This window comes from Phragmites australis, chromosome 16, assembly GCF_958298935.1.
Source record: "Phragmites australis chromosome 16, lpPhrAust1.1, whole genome shotgun sequence".
NCBI classification, from domain to species: Eukaryota; Viridiplantae; Streptophyta; class Magnoliopsida; order Poales; family Poaceae; genus Phragmites; species Phragmites australis.
Genome location: NC_084936.1, coordinates 2,396,989 through 2,416,960, shown reverse-complemented (window position 1 = coordinate 2,416,960; position 19,972 = coordinate 2,396,989). Strand labels below are relative to the sequence as shown.

General features: G+C 42.6%; 1 protein-coding gene across 1 annotated transcript; it reads left to right on the top strand.

Moving 5' to 3' along the window:
• Nucleotides 1-15,099: 15,099 nt before the first annotated feature.
• LOC133895923 (U-box domain-containing protein 8-like) lies at nt 15,100-19,463 on the top strand. Its single transcript, XM_062336453.1, has 2 exons — nt 15,100-16,522; nt 19,053-19,463. The coding sequence occupies exon 1, from the start codon at nt 15,355-15,357 to the stop codon at nt 16,423-16,425; it is 1,071 nt and encodes a 356-aa protein (XP_062192437.1). The 5' UTR covers nt 15,100-15,354; the 3' UTR covers nt 16,426-16,522; nt 19,053-19,463.
• The last annotated feature ends 509 nt before the right edge of the window (nt 19,464-19,972 follow it).

Here is a 19,972-nt window from a genome sequence, read left to right as displayed (position 1 = left end):
GAGCAGGATGATCTTGAGGCTAACGAATCTCCTGAGTATGACATCTCGGATGATGAGGACGATGCTCATGTTCCTGCGGATTGGAACAATCTCAACTTTAACAACCTTATGATCAATGAGGAGAATCAGATGGCCTGTAAGTATACGTAGAATGAGGTGACCTAGGGTGCCAGGTACCCTACCAGAAGGCCATGAAGTATTATGTGACTCAATAGGAGACATCATTTCGACGGTAGTTTTATATTCTCAAGTCAAACAAGAAGGAATATGATGTCAAGTGTGTGAATGAGTGTTACCCGTGGTGGGTGTACGGCTTCAAGGAGAAGTGAGTTGAGCATTGGGAGGCATCGATTGTGATGGATCACACTTGCACAATGGACAAACTTGAGCCCAGCCATAAAAACATCACCTCAGCCTTTGTCTAATGTGATGTACATCCAAATTGTGAACAATCTAAACTACGAACCAAGGTCTATAATCAGACAAATTGAGGAGTACAAGTATACTATCAGCTATAATAAGGTTTGGAGGGCAAAGAGGAATGAAATTAAGATGAGGTTCGGGACCTATAAAGCATCATATGACAATCTTTTACACTTGTTGCAGACCATTGCTCGAAAGAACCTAGGGATGTATTACGACATTGACAACTACACATTGTTGTCCAAACCTGGCAAGTATGCCCTGGATCGATGCTTCTTCGCATTAAGAGCATGTACCAAAACTTTCAAGCATTGTCGGCATATCCTGTGCATCAACGATACTTTCCTTATCATTAAGTACTCAGGACAGACCTAACTGCTATTGGGGTTACTGGAAACAACCAAGTTCTATTGTTGGTCTTTGCATTTGTGGAGAGTGAGAACACCACCCGTGGTATTGGTTCCCGTACCGTGTGAGGATGATAATTGTTGGTGCTCGGGCAAACGTGTGTCACAAGGCACGTGATTTTTTGCATGAAATACTCGCGCGCGGGATTCTTGGAACTCGAACTCGAAACCTCTCAGCTCGCACAAACCTTTTTTACCACCCACCATAAAACTACTAGTGATACTAGTAGCATATGCATTTATTTTGATAACTTCTATCTCAAACTTAAACGATTATTTGGGCATCAAAATGACTTCAAATGAAAAAAAAAATCAACTACAAAGTTGTAGATCTCATCAAGGGTTATAATTTTATATAAAGTTTGTCCTTATCTTAATTTGTATGAAAGAACTATAAATTTGTAATATAAACTATCATCTATTTTCACAGTTTATATGAGAAACCGTCTTTGGTAGTACATGATACATTATCTTAAAAATTTCATTATTTTTCCATACGAACTCGAATGGAGACAAAATTTATATGAAATTGTTGCGCTCGATGAGATTTTCAACTATGAAGTTTAATTTTTTTTTCATTTGAAATCATTTAGATATCCAAATAATTATTTGGAATTTAGACATAAGAGATAAAAAGTGGCATATGCTATTGGTTATCGCTAATACTTCTGTAAGCTAAGTTTCTAAATCCTCTCGAGTCTCTTAGACTCAAAGTCGTTTTAGAAATCCAAACTATTTTAGAGTCCTTTGTATTATAAATGAAATCCTTCAGCATCCAAATGGTTAGTCCCTCCCCTATCTTGGATGCCAACCTTATACGTCATTACCTTGTCATCGATCTTACTTCTTCTTGAGAAGATAGTGGGGGTCTTTGATCTTTTTCTTATTGGTCTTGTTGGAGATGTTAGAATTGATAATATTTTTTTCCTCTCCTTATTCTTGAGTTGCTTGTATTAATAGGACTTGTGGTAATAATAGCATGTGCACTTATTTTGATATCTCGTATGTGTGAAACTTCAATTGATTATTTGGACACTTAGATGACTTCAACTAAAAAAGTTTTCAGCTACAAAGTTATAGATCTCGTCGAAGGCTACAATTTATATATAAAGTTTGTCCACATCCGACTTCATATGAAAATGTTATGATTTTTGTAAGATAAACTATTATCTATTTTTAGAGGCGGTTCACATCAGGAACCGTCTCTAGAAATGGATGGTCATTTTTTTAGGCGGTTCATATAAAGAACCACCTCTGAAAATACCATTATTACAGGTGATTCTTATATAAACCATCTGTATTAATCATCCTAATTTCAAACACGGTTCACATACGTAATCATATCTGAAAAAAACTATTATCACATACGATTCTTTATGTGAACCACCTATGTTAATCATCCTAATTCTGGAGACGGATCACATAAGAAATTGTCTTTGAAAATAATCCATACCACATGTGGTTTCTTATGTGAATCGCGTGTGATAATCATCCCGTTTCAGAGACGGTTCACATAATGAATCACCTCTAGAAATGACTTTTTACACAAGCGGTTCACATAAGAAACCACATGTGTTAATCATTCTATTTTTAGAGACAGTTGTCGTAAGTAACCGTATATGAAAATTTGTTTGCACAGGTGATCCGGAACCATAAGAGCCGCTGCCGACTGTTCAGATGGTTTTTTATATGAACCATATGTGCAAAGATATGTTAGGTATTTTGAAAAATAGTTTTTTTAAGTAGTGAATGAATAAACATGAATGGACATCGTTCAGGAATGCCTGGATCAGAGGAATCCCATGGCGATTTTGGAGACGGCGGTCAATGTTGCACGAACAATGGATTTCATGTACAAGCGTGAAGATGCATACACCCTCTCATTCAATCTCAAGGACGTTATAACTTCAATGTACGTGGATTCCATGTCAGCTTGATGATCCAGTATCAAGTACAGCTTTTCAGCATAATGTCAGCCTTTGTTCAGATGTCAAGGGTACACTTTAATTACCTCCATGATCCTTAAATAATACGAGGTATTCTGTACCTTTTATATGTACATATAATTGGGTTCCACATATACCTGGCTCTTTTATGTACGAACTTATACATAGTAGAGTCACTTAGGAGTAAATTGAGCTTTTGCCATGGTGAAAAATCGTTGCAATAGGGTCAAAATCATTGCAATATATGCATATCGCAACAACTTCTTTGTTATTTGCAGAGTTTGAGAGAGCGTTGAACTGCTTCAACAGTTGCGTCACCCATATGTTGAGGACCGTAGAGGCTTATTAGAGCAAGACTTCTGACATATAATATAATTTCGCTTCATAAATTAAAAGTGCATAGGAATTTGATGATGTCTTCTCTTTTTTAGATAGGTTCAGAAAATCCATGAACTCTTTTGTGTAGGGATAGTTAGATTCGACGTGTTCTGCTAGCAAGAAGCAGATTGTTTTGCCCTTTCAATTTCAAAACTCGCGAACAGCCAAGGCATGATGTGTGTGCCAGGGACATGAAGGTTATTGGGTTAGAGGAGACCTCTTTCAGTTGCAACAAAGGTGATTATGATCTCAACCACAAGCGATTGAAGTTTGCCGGATGGAATACTTGTATTATCTGTTCATCTTCTAAATCATGTGTCATTGTTATTACACTCCGATGCTCAGGTTTTAGAAGTGAAATATGTGAGACAACACATGTGGAATATGTGTCATGTTGTCCTTACATTGCTCGAGTTGCTAGCTGTGTACTATCCTTGAGGCTCAAGTAATTACTCTGTTCTACTGGTTTTTAGTTTATAGAGCTCACTCGATATTTGTAACATTTTTCTAACTTTTTTAATATTTTTGAGCAACAGAGGTTTTTATCCCCTTCACTTCCGAAGAGCAGCAGGAAATGTTCTGAGGGGGATTGCATGTTCCAAAAAAGTCCCCTTGGGGGATCCTCTTCCCTTGGTTTCCTCACCCAAGCTTTCAAACAAAGCCTAAGATATCAAGTTTACTTCTTGTATGTCTTACTAAGGGAAAAAAATTTAGTAATAAATGATACACCTATCGACAGCGAGATGTCTATGGTAATCAACTTCGTCAATCTCAAAGAGTTTAGAGTAGAGCGGATTAGGTGTGCGCTAGTTAGTTGTCGTTCGACCCGTTTGATGTTTCAGTGACACGTCGATGGGCCAGCCCAATATCTGGACCGTCTCTTGCCGCGTGATTTTCTTTCGCAACGTCACCGCATGATGTCAGACCTTTTTGCGATTAAGAAATCCTTCTTCTTTCTCTCTTTTTTTACTTCAAAAGATGGCTGTATAGAAGCCAAAAGAAAAAAAACATGACCGTATTCGGTTTAGCACAAGTACGATGACGACACATTTAAAATTTAAAGATATTTGAAGGGAAATTGACCGAATGAGTGACTCCTCCGGTTCACGGGGTCGGTCCCACCAAACAGTCAATCACCCCAGCGTGCAAGTGGGGCTGAGACTCCATGGGTCTCACCCGTCAATGACGACAAAGCGGATAAGGCGCGATGCGTCACTCGTGGGTGAATCCCCCAGCCGGCCACATGCCACGTGTGCGGTCCGGATGCACTAGACTCCACTCACTCTCCATGAGGTGCCTTGGCCATGAGGCGCCTTGGTTCAGGCATCATCTCGCTAGTCCTGATGCTGTAGATAGTGAAACCCAAGCACAAACGCTATGATATAGGCACCTTTCTACAAACATAGCAAGAAAATTTAGAGATTTTCTTTGAAGCAGGAAGGTTAGAGATGTACTACAGTGCAATCCAACATATTCATTGCTTAGTCTTTAGAATAGTATAAAGAATTAGGCAATGTCTTTTAGGGGGCTATTTAGTAGAGCTCTAGATCCTAGTTTCAAAAATTCGTAGAGTTAAAGCTATAGGTACACCGGATATGTTTGGGTAAGTCATTTTATTTCTATTTTAATCTAAAAATAGAGACTTAAATTATTTTATCTTAATCTACAAATTAAAGATCTGATGTGAAGGTATGAGCTGGAGCCCTGTCAAACCATTAGGAGTAGCTAACTGAACTCTTATCCTGAGGATAAAAGCTAGTATGTAATGCAAAGCCGGTCAAACTTTCCAAAGTTGTTCTAGAAACATAAGGTCAAACAATATGACTTCAAGAGCAAAACAGTTTAAGTATTTTTTGATAGAACATTTTTAAAGAAAAAATCAATTGCGTGCATATTCCTTATTCCTTTGATCAATACTTGTGAATGAACTAATGGATATAGTTTATACTTGTCGAATATCTAACTATAGGTATATACGTATAAGAAGTACACTGTATATTAATAAGGTACATCGTAGGAAGGCCTTGATCGGGTTAACCAACTCGAATATGACTAGTATCTAGGTTGGAATTGATTGTCTTACCTTGACCGACAAGATAAAAGACTCCCTATCGACTACAGCTAAACCCACGGCAGCGCTAGGACCCCTATATAAGGCAGGGACTCATACCCCCAGGAACAGACAACGCATACGCAACTCGACGTAAGTAGCAGCAAGACCACAGCCATTGGAGATACTCGGCGATTCCAACCATAGATTAGTTTAGATTCGATCTGATCTATTGTAATAGGTCCAGTCACATTGCTCATACTCGAGATATTCAATATACAGCATCATCCACACATGACGTAGGGTATTACTCCAACCGGGGGCCCAAACCTGTATACATCGTGTGTCTTGTCTCCTGCTTGATCCCTAGTCTCGAAGGTACCTCTGTTTAATTACAAGTATATTATCGGGCACTAATCTTCGATAGTTGACGCGCTAGGTAGGGGGCTTCATCTATTTTTCAGAATCAGTCATGTCTCAAGTGTGCGTCCACATCGGATTCTCCGACACTAGCTTATACGATCACTTTGGGTCAACAACAGCCATCTTCGCATCGCCTCTTGCTAGTTCTGAGATCACCTTCAGAACTATGGTTTACCACTGGGACAATCAAAGTGGATTGATCCACACCGGTATCCTCGAGTCCCGCCCATTGGACGCATACCGTGAGATGGGACACCTCGAGTGGAATCCCCAGAAGCCTAACATTCTTCAGTTCATGGACAATGACAACAACAGTGAAGGTCAGAGTGGTGATGGCAAATCCATCAATAGCTAGAGCAGCCAAACAGATCAATTTTTGTTCATGGTCGAAGGAGTCGAAAGCCCACTCGCTGACTAGAACGCGGAAGATCCAAACACCATGGTAAACAATGGTGTAGGAACCATTGAGGATTTAGTAGTGGTGGCTGCTGCCCACGGTACCAGGGTCACCGAAGAATTACTGCTAGGGACATCTACGGCTAGAACCTTGCCTACCCGTGATATCGCCCATCATCAATTGATGGCGGAGAGTCAGGTGAACCCTGATATTCGATGATGATTCGCCATGGGAATGCCTGTTGGTCAGGTGATACCTCCACCAGCAATGATTCCAAAATTGAGGAACGAACTCCCCCAGAATAGCGATCGCAAAGCAACATCGGCTAGACCACAGCTGAGCCATGGTAGTAGTATTTTTAGTACTCCAGAAGCCAATATCCAGGTTGCTCATATGATTATAAGATCCTTCCCCGAGTTGGATCCGATGAATCCTCTAACCCTAATGGTCAATCAGCTCAAGACTCTGCTCGATGCGGCCCAAATCCAGACTGCTCGAGTAAACAACCCTAGTGACTCTAAGCACCTCAGTCGGTAAGGCACTGGTTCGAGGAGCTACTGACGCTCACATCCTCGAGTCAAGGGATTGCAAATGGGAAGCTCAGATGGTCGAGCTCGAGTATAGTCTTGCAGGCCAAACTATAACTTCCTTATCCATGGGCGTAGAAGCCAAGAAGACTGAAGGAATTGCATCCCTCACAATAGGCGTGATCTACTAAAAGTGATAGGCAACCCCGTGAGAAACTCCATGAGGACGATCATCGGTATAACAGCCATAGATCTTCGGGATGAGACAATCAATGTGACTCCCCCCGTCTGCAGGAACAGTCATGACAGTCCTCCCCTATCTCCTCCTGAAGAATTAGATGGAGATAGTGAAGCCTTCACACCTAAGCTTTGGTCGACACGGTGGCCCGAGAAGTTCAAAGCTGGTCTGATCCAGAAGTATGTGGGAAGCTTAACCCCAATGAGTGATTATAGATCTACACCATTGTTATTCAAGCACCTAATGGTGACAACAGGGTGATGGCTAATTACCTATTAGCCACCCTCGATAGACCGTCAAGGTCCCGGTTACTGAACCTACCACCCAACTCAATCCGATCGTGGGTCGAGCTGAAGGCTCAGTTCATCGCTAACATCAAGAGTACGTTCGAGTGCTCGAGAATGGAAGACGATCTTCATTACCAAGGCAAGGACGAATCTCTTTGAGACACCGGGAATGGAAGAGGATCTTCATTAGTTCAACCAAGGCAAGGACGAATCTCTTCGAGACTTCATCCGGAGGTTAAGTGATAGTCGTAATACGATCTCAAACATCTCCTATGGGTCAGTCATCATCGCCTTCAAGAGAGGCAATAAAGATAGAGATCTGGTTGGGAAGCTGGCTACCCGGAAGATCCATATGGTCAAAGAACTCTTTGAGCTGACCGACAAGTGTGGAAAGAGTGCTAAAGCCCAGGAACACACCAAAAACCCTCACTCTGGCGAGGAAAAGCCCAAGTCTTTGAGGAATGAGGGGAAGAAGAACAAACCCAGTGACAAGCGCAAAGGTCTAGACATGACCGTAGCCATAGTCGATAGGAGCAAATCACGCAACACTGGAGATAACAAGGGCCTAAGAAATGGTGGTGGGAAGTGGTGTCCTATCCATCGGACCAACCACCACAACTTTGACGAGTGTCACATTATCAATACAAAGATCAAAGATAAGCTTAAGGCTGCTATTGCGAAATATCATAGCAAACAAGCCAAGTTGGACGCTAAAGATGACAAGCCTGAATTCCACAGAGCCAACTAGAACCTGGCACACATATTTGAAGGATCCGCCTCGTATGAGTTCAAGAGATAGTACAAGGTGATCAAAAGGGAGATCAACCTGGCTTTGACTAAGCCTCTATGGTACCTCAAGTGGTCGGAAGTTCCAATCAACTTCGATCAAGCTGACCACGTAGACGTGATTCCACACCTAGGTCGGTATCCGGTTGTGGTCTATCTACTATCCTCAACATCAATGTGTTCAGAACCCTAGTCGATGGGGTAGTTCGCTCAACCTCATCTTCATTAACACGTCAAACAAGATGGGAATCCAAAGGTTGGGTATAACTTCAAACTCATCGACCATACCCCTTGATCTGATCAAGTTGCCGGTCACGTTCGGCAACCCTGATAGTTTCCGCACAGAGAAACTAACCTTTGATGTTGCGGACTTCGAGAAGGCTTACAATGTGATCCTAGACCATCAAATGCTAGGCAGGTTCATGGTTGTAGTGCACTACGCGTACCAGGCGCTCAAGATTACAGGCTCTAAAGGGGTCGTAACCATCAAGGGATATCAACGTGCAGTGGTCAAGTGCGACAAGCAGAGCCTGAATATGGTCGAACACCTTTGCAAAACGGCAACTACCTCAAGAGGCATGAAGTCTAAGTGTCAAAAGCATCAAGCCGCCACCAAGGTCAAGGACTCCAAGCTCGTGTGCCTTGTTGATGCCTCTAAGTCCGACGACACCACCAAGGGTGAGACCAACAATGGTGCCAAAGACAAAAAGGCTAGTGGCGGTCTCAAGGCAGTGCCCCTCGATCCGTCTGAACCAGCCAAGACAGTTAAAATAGGGGTTAACCTTGATTCCAAATAGGAACTTGAGTTCATTACTTTCCTTCAGGCAAACCAAGATGTATTTGCATGACAACCATACGATATGCCTGGGTCCCTAGGGAGGTGATCGAGCATCGACTAGATGTAAAACCCGGTGCCAAACCTATGGTTCAGAAGCAGCAAAGATTTACAGAGGACAAAAAATAAGCCATCCCGAAGGAGGTCAGCAAACTCCTAAAGGAAGGCTTCACTCGAGAGGTTCATCATCACACATGGCTCGCAAATCCAATCCACATGAAAAAAGTCAATTGCAAGTGGAGAATGTGTGTTGACTTCACCGACCTTAATGAAGCTTAACCAAGGATCCTTTTCCTCTTCCTTGCATCGACCAACTTGTTGACTCTATGGCAGGTTGTGCATTGCTGTGTTTTCTAGATGTCTATTTGAGGCATCACCAAATTAGCATGGGGATAGAGGAAGAAGAAAAAACCACTTTTATTACTTCCTTTGGTGTATTTTGTTATGTAAATAACCTTAGTTTTGAAGAGTGCTCGTGCTACGTATCAATGGTATATTCAAAAAATTTTGCAACCTCAAATCAAGCGTAACGTTGAAGCTTATGTTGATGATATTGTAGTCAAATCTAGAACCAAAGATGCATTGATTGATGAACTTGCTAGGCTCACCTCGTCTCGTTCTCTAACACATGTGGGAGTCTTCGTTGAGAAACTTTTCAAACCATCTGTCTTGATAGCCTCGAGTACAGATGTTGCCCAACTAGAACAGTCGTCTGGTTGGGTCAGCGAGGCAAAATCCGCAGACACGAAAGCTGCACTACTCAAACGTGAACCGACTTGGATGACCCCATTCTGAGCCTATCTCAAAGGTCGAGAGATCCCTGATGATGATGCATCTGCAAAGAAAATTGCTCATAAGTCCAAGTTATACGCTTTGGTAGACAGTAAACTCTACCAAAAGAGGAGTAATACAATCTTGATGAAGTGCGTCACTCAAAAATAGGGCAATAAAATATTGCTCGATATCCATAGAGGCACGTGTGGTAATCATGTGTCTTACTGCACCTTAGTTGGAAAGGTTTTCCGCCAAGGATTCTATTGGCCGACTACCCTCCAGGATACTTCTAAGTTGGTCAATAAGTACGAAAGCTGACAATTTTTTGAAAGACAGACCACTAGACTAGCTCAAGTTCTGCAAATAATTCATCTTTCTTGGTATTTCTCTGTTTGGGGCATGGATATCCTGGGACCGTTCCTAAGGGCCTAAGGTGGTTATAAGTTTTTATTTGTGGCTATCAACACGTTCACTAAGTAGATCGAGGCCGAACCCGTGAGAAAAATAAACGTAGAAGCAGCTAAGAAGTTCATGAGGAGCATAATTACTCGAAGGTATTCTCCATCGAATAATTATAGACAATGGTAGTCAATTCAGAAATGGAACTTTTACTACGTTTTGTGAAGCATTTGACATCAAAACATGTTTCGCTTCAGTAGCCCACCCTCAAAGTAACGGTCAGGTTGAGCGCACTAATGGTATAGTCTTGTAGAGGATTGAGACTTGGGTCTTTGATAGGTTGAAAGCCTACTCAAAACGCTGGACAAAAGAACACCCCTCGGTACTATGGTTCGTTCGCGCCTCAACTAACAGGGCCACCGATGAAACTCCTTTCTTCTCAGTCTACAGAGCATAAGTAATGCTTCCGACTGAGTTGCAGTTTGGATCGGCTCGAGTGGAAAGTTAGTCGAAAGAGGGACAGGAGCAGTTGTGAGCAAACAATATCAATCTACTCGAAGAGTATCATGATTGAGTATCCATACGAGCGGATAAGTATCCACAAGTGTTGCGTAGATATAACAGCTAGAAAATTCAACCCAAGGAACTTACTACCGGAGATCTCATCCTATGCAAGGTGCAAAAATAGGCTCAATGCCACAAGTTATCACCTAAGTGGGAATGATCCTACATAGTAGTCGAAGTCACACGACCTGGATCAATGAAGTTATCCATACGAGCAGCTAAGTACCAACAAGCGTTGTGTAGATATCACAGCTAGACAATTCAGCCCAAGAACTTACGGTGAATGTTTGAAAACTCATGGAATATCGATCAACTCTGACAATTTCGTTCATAGATAAGGTAACTTGAATATAAGTCAATTACATTCAATCAAACTAACTATCTATTACATGCTTTTTCTGCTCTTACACACAATGGAAGTCCTACTTACCCTCGAACGAGTCGAAGAACCTCTTCAGCTCCTCCTTAGGGCGGCAACTGATCGCCCTGGGAATTGGTCACCGCTAGCATAAGGACCAATGAGAGTAACCGAGGCAAAGACTTTACCTGTGCTGGAGCTGTTGACCAGCGCTGGCGATGTCGAATAACCCTCCGCAGGACACAGAGACAATCTAGCGGTTGTCGACGGAAATGACGGCCATGCTCTCTTCACTACTGGAGGATCAAGGGTTCCATCGCCGAAGACCTCGTTGGTGACCTGGTCGATGATCTCATCCAAAACAACACTATCTTCATCCCCCTCTTGCGCATCCTATGTTACTGGCTCCTGCGCCGCTCGCTTCGTAGCATCGGCGTCGAGGAAGCACCGAAGGTGCTGGGTGAAGGGTCGACGGCCTCCGACGAATATTTTGTTTCCTCTCCTTTTAGTCCTCTCACTCAATTTCTCTTCGTAAAAAAACGATGATGACTCCTGATGGAATCATGACGAGAGGTTTTAAGATGAGAAATCCTACTTCTTCAATCATTTTTTATGGATGATTTTTTCTTCCCGCCCACTGAACGGCGGGATTAGTCTATTTCTTCACCCGCGGGAATAAATTTTTTTCGCCCGCTTGATGTTTCAGGTGACACGTCGATGGGCCGGGCCGTGAAGATCTATAGACAAGCTGCACGCACGCATGAGCCCAATATCTGGACCGTCTCTTGCCATGTGAGTTTCTTTCGCAACGTCATGGCATGACGTCAGACCTTTTTTCGATTAAAAAATCTGTCTCTTTTTTTCCGAAGACGGCCGTATTGAAGTCAAAAGGAAAAACAAAAAGTTCACCATACGTACAATGACGACACATTTAAATTTGTAAGAAATTTGAAGGGAAATAGCGGCAGAGCACAGCTACCGGAATTGACTGAACGAGTGGACCGACTCCTCCTGTTCGCGTTGTCGGTCCCACCTGACAGTCAAACTGTCACACCAAGTACACACGGTCGGGCGGGAGACGCAGCGCAGCGCCTGGCTTCCACGCACTTTCTGCTTTCACCGCGCGGTGAAATGGCCACGGATATCTTATTTTACTAGCAGGTGGACCCGAGACTCCGTGGGTCCCACAAGTCGGTGACGATGAAGCGGATGAGGCGCGGTGCGTCGCTCGTGGGTGAATTACCCGGGCCGCGTGCCACGCGTGCGGTCCGGATGCGCCCGCCGGATTCCTATCTGACGGGCGGTGACCCTACCCCACTGACTCTCCATCAGCCGCCTTGGTTTGGTTAACTAGTGCTGATGCTGTAGATAGTGAAACCGAAAAACAAACAACTCCACCGTCAGTAGTCGCGAAAACGGATTGGATATTGGTGGATAATTATCGTTCTATGTTTATATTTGTATTTTTAACTAAAAATATAAATAAATATGGTTAGTATCAGAAATAAATACGATGAGAATACAAATACAAATCTGGATATTTGTCTTATATTATGTATAAAAAAAATAACAATGTATATATACAAATTGTGTTGTATGGGTTTAGATAAGGTTAAGGTCTAAGTTAGGATTATATGGGTCATGGTGAGTTGTGGGTGATGGTGGTGGACTGATAGATTTGTAGCTTGTTTTTTAATGAGTCGGGTGAAAACGGATATTATCTGTTTTGAATATGATCAGATATCCTTTTCTATTTCTGTATTGAACAAAAAATCATTTTTGTTTCTGTATCTAGATAATAAAAAATTATATCTGTATCTGATCCAAAAATATTCATATCTGTATCCGGATAAGACCATCCATATCTATTTTTCTAAATACAGAGCGGAAAATATCTACTCCCTTTTCGACCCTAACTGTCAGCATGTGATTGTGAATTGACAGACAAGAAATTAACGGAATGTTTATGTTTTCTTTTCCATTTACAAGTGATAGAATGCTATTGTCAAACCCTGAAAAAACTAAAAGAAGAAAGATTATATTTCTTCTTAATTTGCAGCAGAAAGTTTAGAAAGATCAGTGCCGGTGCTGTAGAAAGTTTAGAGATCTTTGCAGCAGGAAGGTTAGAGATATATAGTACTACAGTACAATCCAACATATTCATTGTTTAGTCTTTAGAGTAGTACATAGAATCAGGTAATAATGTCCTTAAATCACCCAACAATTAGCAGTAGCTAATTGAACTCTTGGCTTGTTCATGGAAGCTAGTATGTATTGCAAAGCCGGTCAAACTTTCCAATATTGTTCTAGAAACCATAAGGTCCAACAGTATGACTTCAAGAGCAAAACAGTTTTCAGTATTTTCTGTTGGAATATTTTTGAAAGAAAAAATTCAACCAACAGTATGACTTCAAGAGCAAAACAGTTTTCAGTAAAAAATTCAATGGCATGCATATTCCTTTGATAAATACTTGTGAATGAAATTACGGATACACTTTCTACTCTGACCGCTTCACCGACCCAATAAAAAGCCATAGTTGTACCTCATGAAGTCACGATCTTACTTAGTCCCCACAACAAAATATTATTTTAACTCCCGTTGCCATACAAAACACATGCAACAACAACACATATACATATAGGTGAGTCTATTATGCAGGTATGCGTACCGAAGTTCACCACTGCACATATTCTTATTTACAATTTAAAAAAATTGTTAGTTAGAATCTGTTAGTAGATTAGTTACAACCACATATCTAGAAATATATAATTACACAAAAAGCTAACAAGTTACAATCAACTACAATTAATATATATCCTAGTTACAATCTGCTATATAGACCAGTTACAACTGTGTGTACATAAGTACACAATTATAACACGAGAAGCTAACGAGTTACATTTAGTTAAAATTAATATATATATATATATATATATATATATATATATATATATATAAAAGAATTGGAGTTACGTTTTAGATTGTACTACTATTACAATCATATTTTTTAGATGGTACATCATTAGATAATGAATTCGTTAAGAGTTATATTCATTCGTAACGTAATTGTAACTTAATTTTTTTTATTTACATCTAGTTGTAACTTACTGTCTCGTGAATTGTAACTCTATTATTTTTAGATTATAACCAGGATGTGCGTATATATAAACTACAATGAGCATAGCTACAGAATAGATTAAATATATATATATATATATAGGAAAACTAGTATGTACTCCTGGGTGTATGTACTCCCACCTCTCATATACCACTTTTACACATGAGTTATACTTCTTTATCACTTTAAATATACTTTATTAGTAATTATAAGATACTACAATACAAATCTCACGAAATTTTTTATGAAATTCCATGATTTTTATCTTAATTTGCGTATATACTTCTTTTATGTATAAAAAAGAGTATATAGCAAAAATGAAAGGCTAACATTGAATTTTTTTTCATACAACTCATATTGGAGTATCTTAGAATTAGTATTAGAGTATACTAAAAATGATAAAAGAGTATAAAGTGTTTGTTTAGGTGGTATATTGCATGTGGGAGTACATACTCCTAGGAGTATAGAATAGGTGTCCTATATATATATATATATATATATATATATATATATATATATATATATATATATATATATATATATATATATATATATATATATTATGGCACAATAGTATTAAAACAGTAAAGTGCCATGCTTCTAGACCAAAATTTGAGCATTGATTACATACTAATTAAAAAACAGTGTAAATGTCTCCAAACATTGAGGCTGTGGCAAATGCCCGTCCCATTTTAGCACGAGGAGCATATACCCTTATCAAGAACACTAACATTAATTGTAGTTCCGTGGCAACCATTTCAATCGTATATTTTCATTATCGGAGTATTCTTCCATCTAACAATGGCCAAAATATACATGATCCAATAGTATACACATTGATAACTAGATAGATAGCATGGAAAATGCATCTGTGTAAAACCATAGATTTAAACCATTTAATACAGTTATGAGCTTCCATCATCTAAGTGATTTAAGCCATTGAATCTTCTGGATAAGCATAGCACAAATCTTTTGTTAACTTCGTCGATCGACCTCTTTAACAGTGCAATCTACTTGCGTTGCGTCGGTTAGAGGTAAGGAAATACTCCATATTTTGTCAGTTTGTGAGTAGTTATGTTAAGATTTATCGTCCATTATCTCGATTCGGCATACCAATAAGATATATAATGTGATCATGAATATGTTGACGAACAACGTTAGTAGAATAGAAAGACAAGCACGCACGCACAAGTCATTCCACGAGAGACTCGCAGAGTGTGTGAGAGCACAGTTAAGCCCACCGGGTGGTCTCCCCACTCGCTACCACGGCAGCCCGTTTCCGTCCACCGGAAGTGCCGGACTTTCCCCACTCACCAGTCACCCCAAAGTCCCCACCCCCTCCTCGTCTTCCTCTTCCTCTAGAGTCCCACAAGCTTTCCATTCCATTCTGCTCATCTCCCTCCGCTTCCCAGTGAGCGCACCCGGCGCATCCTGCGGCCAAGAATGGAGGCGTGGCCGGACGACTTCCGGTGCCCCATCTCGCTGGAGGTCATGACGGACCCCGTCATCCTCCCCTCCGGCCACACCTTCGAGCGCCGCAGCATCCAGCGCTGGCTCGACGGGGGGCACCTCACCTGCCCCGTCACCAACCTCCCGCTGCCGCCATCCCCGCCGCTCATCCCCAACCACGCGCTGCGCCGCCTCATAGCCGCTGTCTCGCCTTCGGCGGCGGCCGCCGCCCCCGTCCCCGCGGCGGGAGGAGGTAGTGCTGACGAGGGGAAAGAAGCGTCGGTGGCGGCGGGGGCGCCGTCGTCCGTGCTGGCGCTGCTCAGTCTGGCCAAGTCGGGCGCCGCAGGCCGGAGGGAGGTGCTGGAGTCCGGCAGCGCAGCGGTGCTTCTGCGGCACACGGCGGCGGGGGACGAGGCGGCGGCTAGGGCGCTCCTCTACCTCAGCCTCGACGGCGACGACGCGCGCGTCGGGCTCGTTGCGGACGGCGCCGTCGACGCGCTCTCCACCGCGGTGTCCCGCGGCGGCGCGGCCGCCGCGCTCGCGGCCACGGCGCTCACCAGCCTCGCCACTGTCGACGTCAACAAGTGCACCATCGGGGCGCACCTCTCGGCCATCCCCGCGCTGGCCGGGCTCCTCCGCCGCGGCGGCGCGCGGGAGCGCCGCGAGGCTGCCACGGCCCTCTACGAGCTCTGCAAGCTGCCGGAGAACCGCCGCCGGGCAGTGCGCGCGGGCGCGGCGCCTGGGCTCGCCGACTTTGCCGCCGACGGCTCAGCCCGCGCAGTCGAGGTGCTCGGCCTCCTCGCCAAGTGCCGCGAGGGACGCCAGGAGCTGTGCAGGATCCCCGGCATCGTGTCTGTGCTCTCCGGCGTCGCCAGCAGCGGCAATGCCCGTGCAATCGAGCAGGCCCTGTTCGTTCTCAACTGGATTTGCTCGGAGAGCAACGAATTGGCATTGGAAGTAATAAAGCTGGGAGCTTTCCAGCTCTGTGAGGCTCTGGTGAACGACGACAACTGCAAGATCGCCAAGAACGCAGTAGAATTGGCCCGGACGCTCAAGAAAGCGTAAAAATTGGGCTGTCCAAAGATCAAATTTGTCGTAATTTTGATTCGGCGTCTCCTCAATTGGTTGTTGGCCTCATTGTACAAAGGTAGAAACAGCAAAGGTGAACTTTATCTTCTTCTCTCCTTCTGTTCATTTCCCTGCTCTCTTCATGTTGTAGCTGCGCGGAAAGGAAGCCAAATCAGTAAAATTTAGTTTCTGTTCATATGTTTAGAACAAAAGAACATGGTTCCTGAACTTGTCAGATAGAACTGCTTCCATGTTTCGGAGAATCACCAGATCAGCCAATCTGAAATGTCACAAGTATGATACATCTGTTCAAGTGAAAGTGATCATACACTCTGAACTCTGAAGCGTCTCGATCAACTGTGATCCCTACTCTTTTCTTCTTCTTTGCTGGTTGATGGGGAGAATTGTTGTGTGTATCGCTTATCATCTCCTTGTGACTTGTGATAAGAAATTAAATTCACCAGAATTACAGAGGCTGTGACTTCCTGTCTGCCCAGAAACTCTTTTGCGAGGTGTTAACTTGATATGTACTTCATAAGCTATTTTCTCAAGGAGGTTTGGCATTTGGTGCACATATTATTTTCATGTAGTGCACTGAAAGCTCGTGCTTTGTCCTAAGTTTTCCACATCGGAATTAAAATAACTAGCATGAGCTTATTGTTGTGCATATAATATAGCCAATATAGATCGCTTATGAAACTCACATAGGACCCTCAGTATCTCCTGCATCATCATACAGTTTAAATTATTCAGTAGATTGTGCAATTGTTCTTCCTTCTTTTATTTAGGGCATGGCCATAGATTTGCAATAGGCTAACTTTTGCTCTATAAATTATATGCGATTCCATATCAGTCCCGAATAAACTGTCAAAGTGCTCTTACGTGGAAAAATATTATACCATTAAGAGGTCTTGCAACCAGGCCATGTGAATCACTCCAGATTGCTTGTATCACTTTTGTCCTTCAGAGAAGTGAGCGGTTATTGTGCAACTTTGATTATGATTTTGTTTGACATGGACATCCTAATTTTTTAGACAGTCTAGTTTTTGCTATGTCAACTAACTTTACAATTTCCACATCAAATTGAATACCAAAAGGTCTATACATTCTTTTGTAGCTTTTGTGGCTGCTTTTTCCTATTTCTTTCTGGAAGGTGAGTGTTCATCCTTTAGCCATCCTACTTTTTTTACTATGAATTGCTGTACGATTTCCATGCCCAAGTACGGAAAAGTATCTAATTTCCCTTTGATTTGGCATAAAGATAGCCCTTAGCTGATTGGCTTTGATGGAACTGCATGTACAAAACTTAGTGGATTTTGCAGTGGTGATGTAACCCTGATGTTGACAATGTCTGAATGGAAATCTAGCAACCGTAAGATAAGGGTTGACCTTGACCACAAGCTTTTCCTGGGGTGGTTGGCATGTCCATTTTGAACGCATGGCTTATTCTACACCAACAAAAGTGTGTTGGCGCCAGTACCAAAAGTTAAAGGCGCAGGGATCCAATTAGGGATCTTGTTTAGTGGACAGGATTAGATCCAATTACTCTGATTTGTGATGTGCTGAGCTTTCTTTCCATGCTCATCTTCTTTCTACATCATGCTCATGTACTTTTTTGGGTACACTGAATGAGTGAATCTGAATGGTGTGAATTGTGATAGCATCATTCAGAGAGCCTTTCCCCTTTAGCACCGTTTTGGTGTTTGATAGAGTGATGGAGAAGTGAATGGATGATGGATGGATCTGTGCCTGCTCAAGGGATACAGATTGGTGAACCTAAGGATACCCATGGACTATGTTTAGTTCAACAAATAACACAATTTTTTCAACATTAGCATGATTTTGGTTCAACTAGTGTTATTGGTTGAACTAAAAAGAGTCAAGTATATGGGTATACTAAATTCACGGGTAGGCACCCCTAGTGCCCTACTCTGCACCTAATGCTGCAGAAATAGTAGTGGCTGCTGTTTCCTGAAACACGCTTGTTTCTTTCCTGTCCTTGGTTCCTTTCTGCTGGCTGTGGTGTGTGGCAGATCTATGTATGTTCTTTGTTTGCTTCCTGCTATGTCATTCAGAAATGTTCAGGCAAAAGAACAGTCAGTTCATCTGTTCCATCGTTGTGGTAGATACTAGTATACTACTGATCATGAATCACAAGTGCAAAACGACAAACAATCATCGTATTTATATGGTCGTGAGTCACTGACATGTGGGGCCGTGCCGCTTGCAACTGGCCTGGGGCCTTTGCGCCAGCGACCGTTCGCAGAGAAAAAGGTTAGTAAATCCTTCCGTATATAGAGAGAGTAACACCGTACATTGCATGTTTGCTACCGAAAAATGCCACGGTCGTTCCTTGTAATTGAACAGTGCCCAGTGGGACCCACATGTCATGAGTAAAAAATATTTGAAATCACTGGCATGGGGGCCCCACTGTCATGATCCCGTTAGAATAGATGGCCAAAGTGGGAACCTAGAGCCCCTTAGAGACGAAACACTGTTCATGGTAGCATAGCAGTGTTCTTGAAACGTGAACATGCGAACATCATGAGAGCCATCGCATTGCAATTTTCAAAGAGCAGAGCGGATACTGATATTGTTACTGCATGCTATTTGATCTTGTTCAGGTAATGATGCTAATAATGAGTAACCAAAAGATGAACAAAAGAGGAGACAAGAGCAACGAATAGATTGACAAAGCTGCTGCAAAGGGCCGGCAGATGTTGTCGAGAGGAGGCGCCCACGAAGAGTCGGCATCTGTAGTATTGCAGCATGAAACGGTTGAGGCCCCAGCAGTGGGTGGTGGATGTTGAACAGAACAGTCTAATCAAACGCATGCGGACCATAAGAGGATTGCGACGTGTATGTCGCTTACGGAACTAGATGTTTCGTAGATCTCTTCAATAGACGTGTATATAGATTGTAGATCCGATAAATATGTGAAGGGTGCGCGTGTAGAGTGTAGCGTGAATTCAGATATTATAACTTGTACCTCAGTGTTGAGCCTAAAAACATAAGTCTTTACCCCTTTTGAATTCTGATCACCAGCACTTGATCCATCTCTGAACTGAATTCATGAACAATCATCATGAAACCAGTGGAGTGCGGCCAAATCGAAGGTCCTCGATGGTTGGCTTGTTGCTGGCCAAGTGCATGAACATCTCGTAGAAAAGTTTGAGACGGTGGGGACATGTGGACTTGTGCCTACCGCTACTTGGCCCCAATCCGTTTGGGATCTTGATCTCTTCCGCCTACCGCGCCACATGTCGACTTGCCCTGGTTTAGTGGGCTCTTTGGCCATGGATTTGTCGGACGCCATTCTTGGGATGCCATTGCCTGTTGGCATCATCCTAGGTGCTGCTGTTTGGTGGGCTCTTTGGCCAAGGGTTTGTCGGACGTTTGTAATTTCATCTTTGAGATCACAGTCTTGCTTGTGTGATTAAATATTGGACACGATCAAAGTTGGGGCTAGAAAATGGTGTTTGGTTTATGATCAAAGTAACATTTTGGCCTCTTAAAATGGGGGTCGTTGTTTCGGCCGTCCGAG

Coding starts and splice junctions, on each gene's coding strand:
- LOC133895923 (XM_062336453.1), top strand. CDS start 15,355: ATGGAGGCGTGGCCGGACGACTTCCGGTGCCCCATCTCGCTGGAGGTC.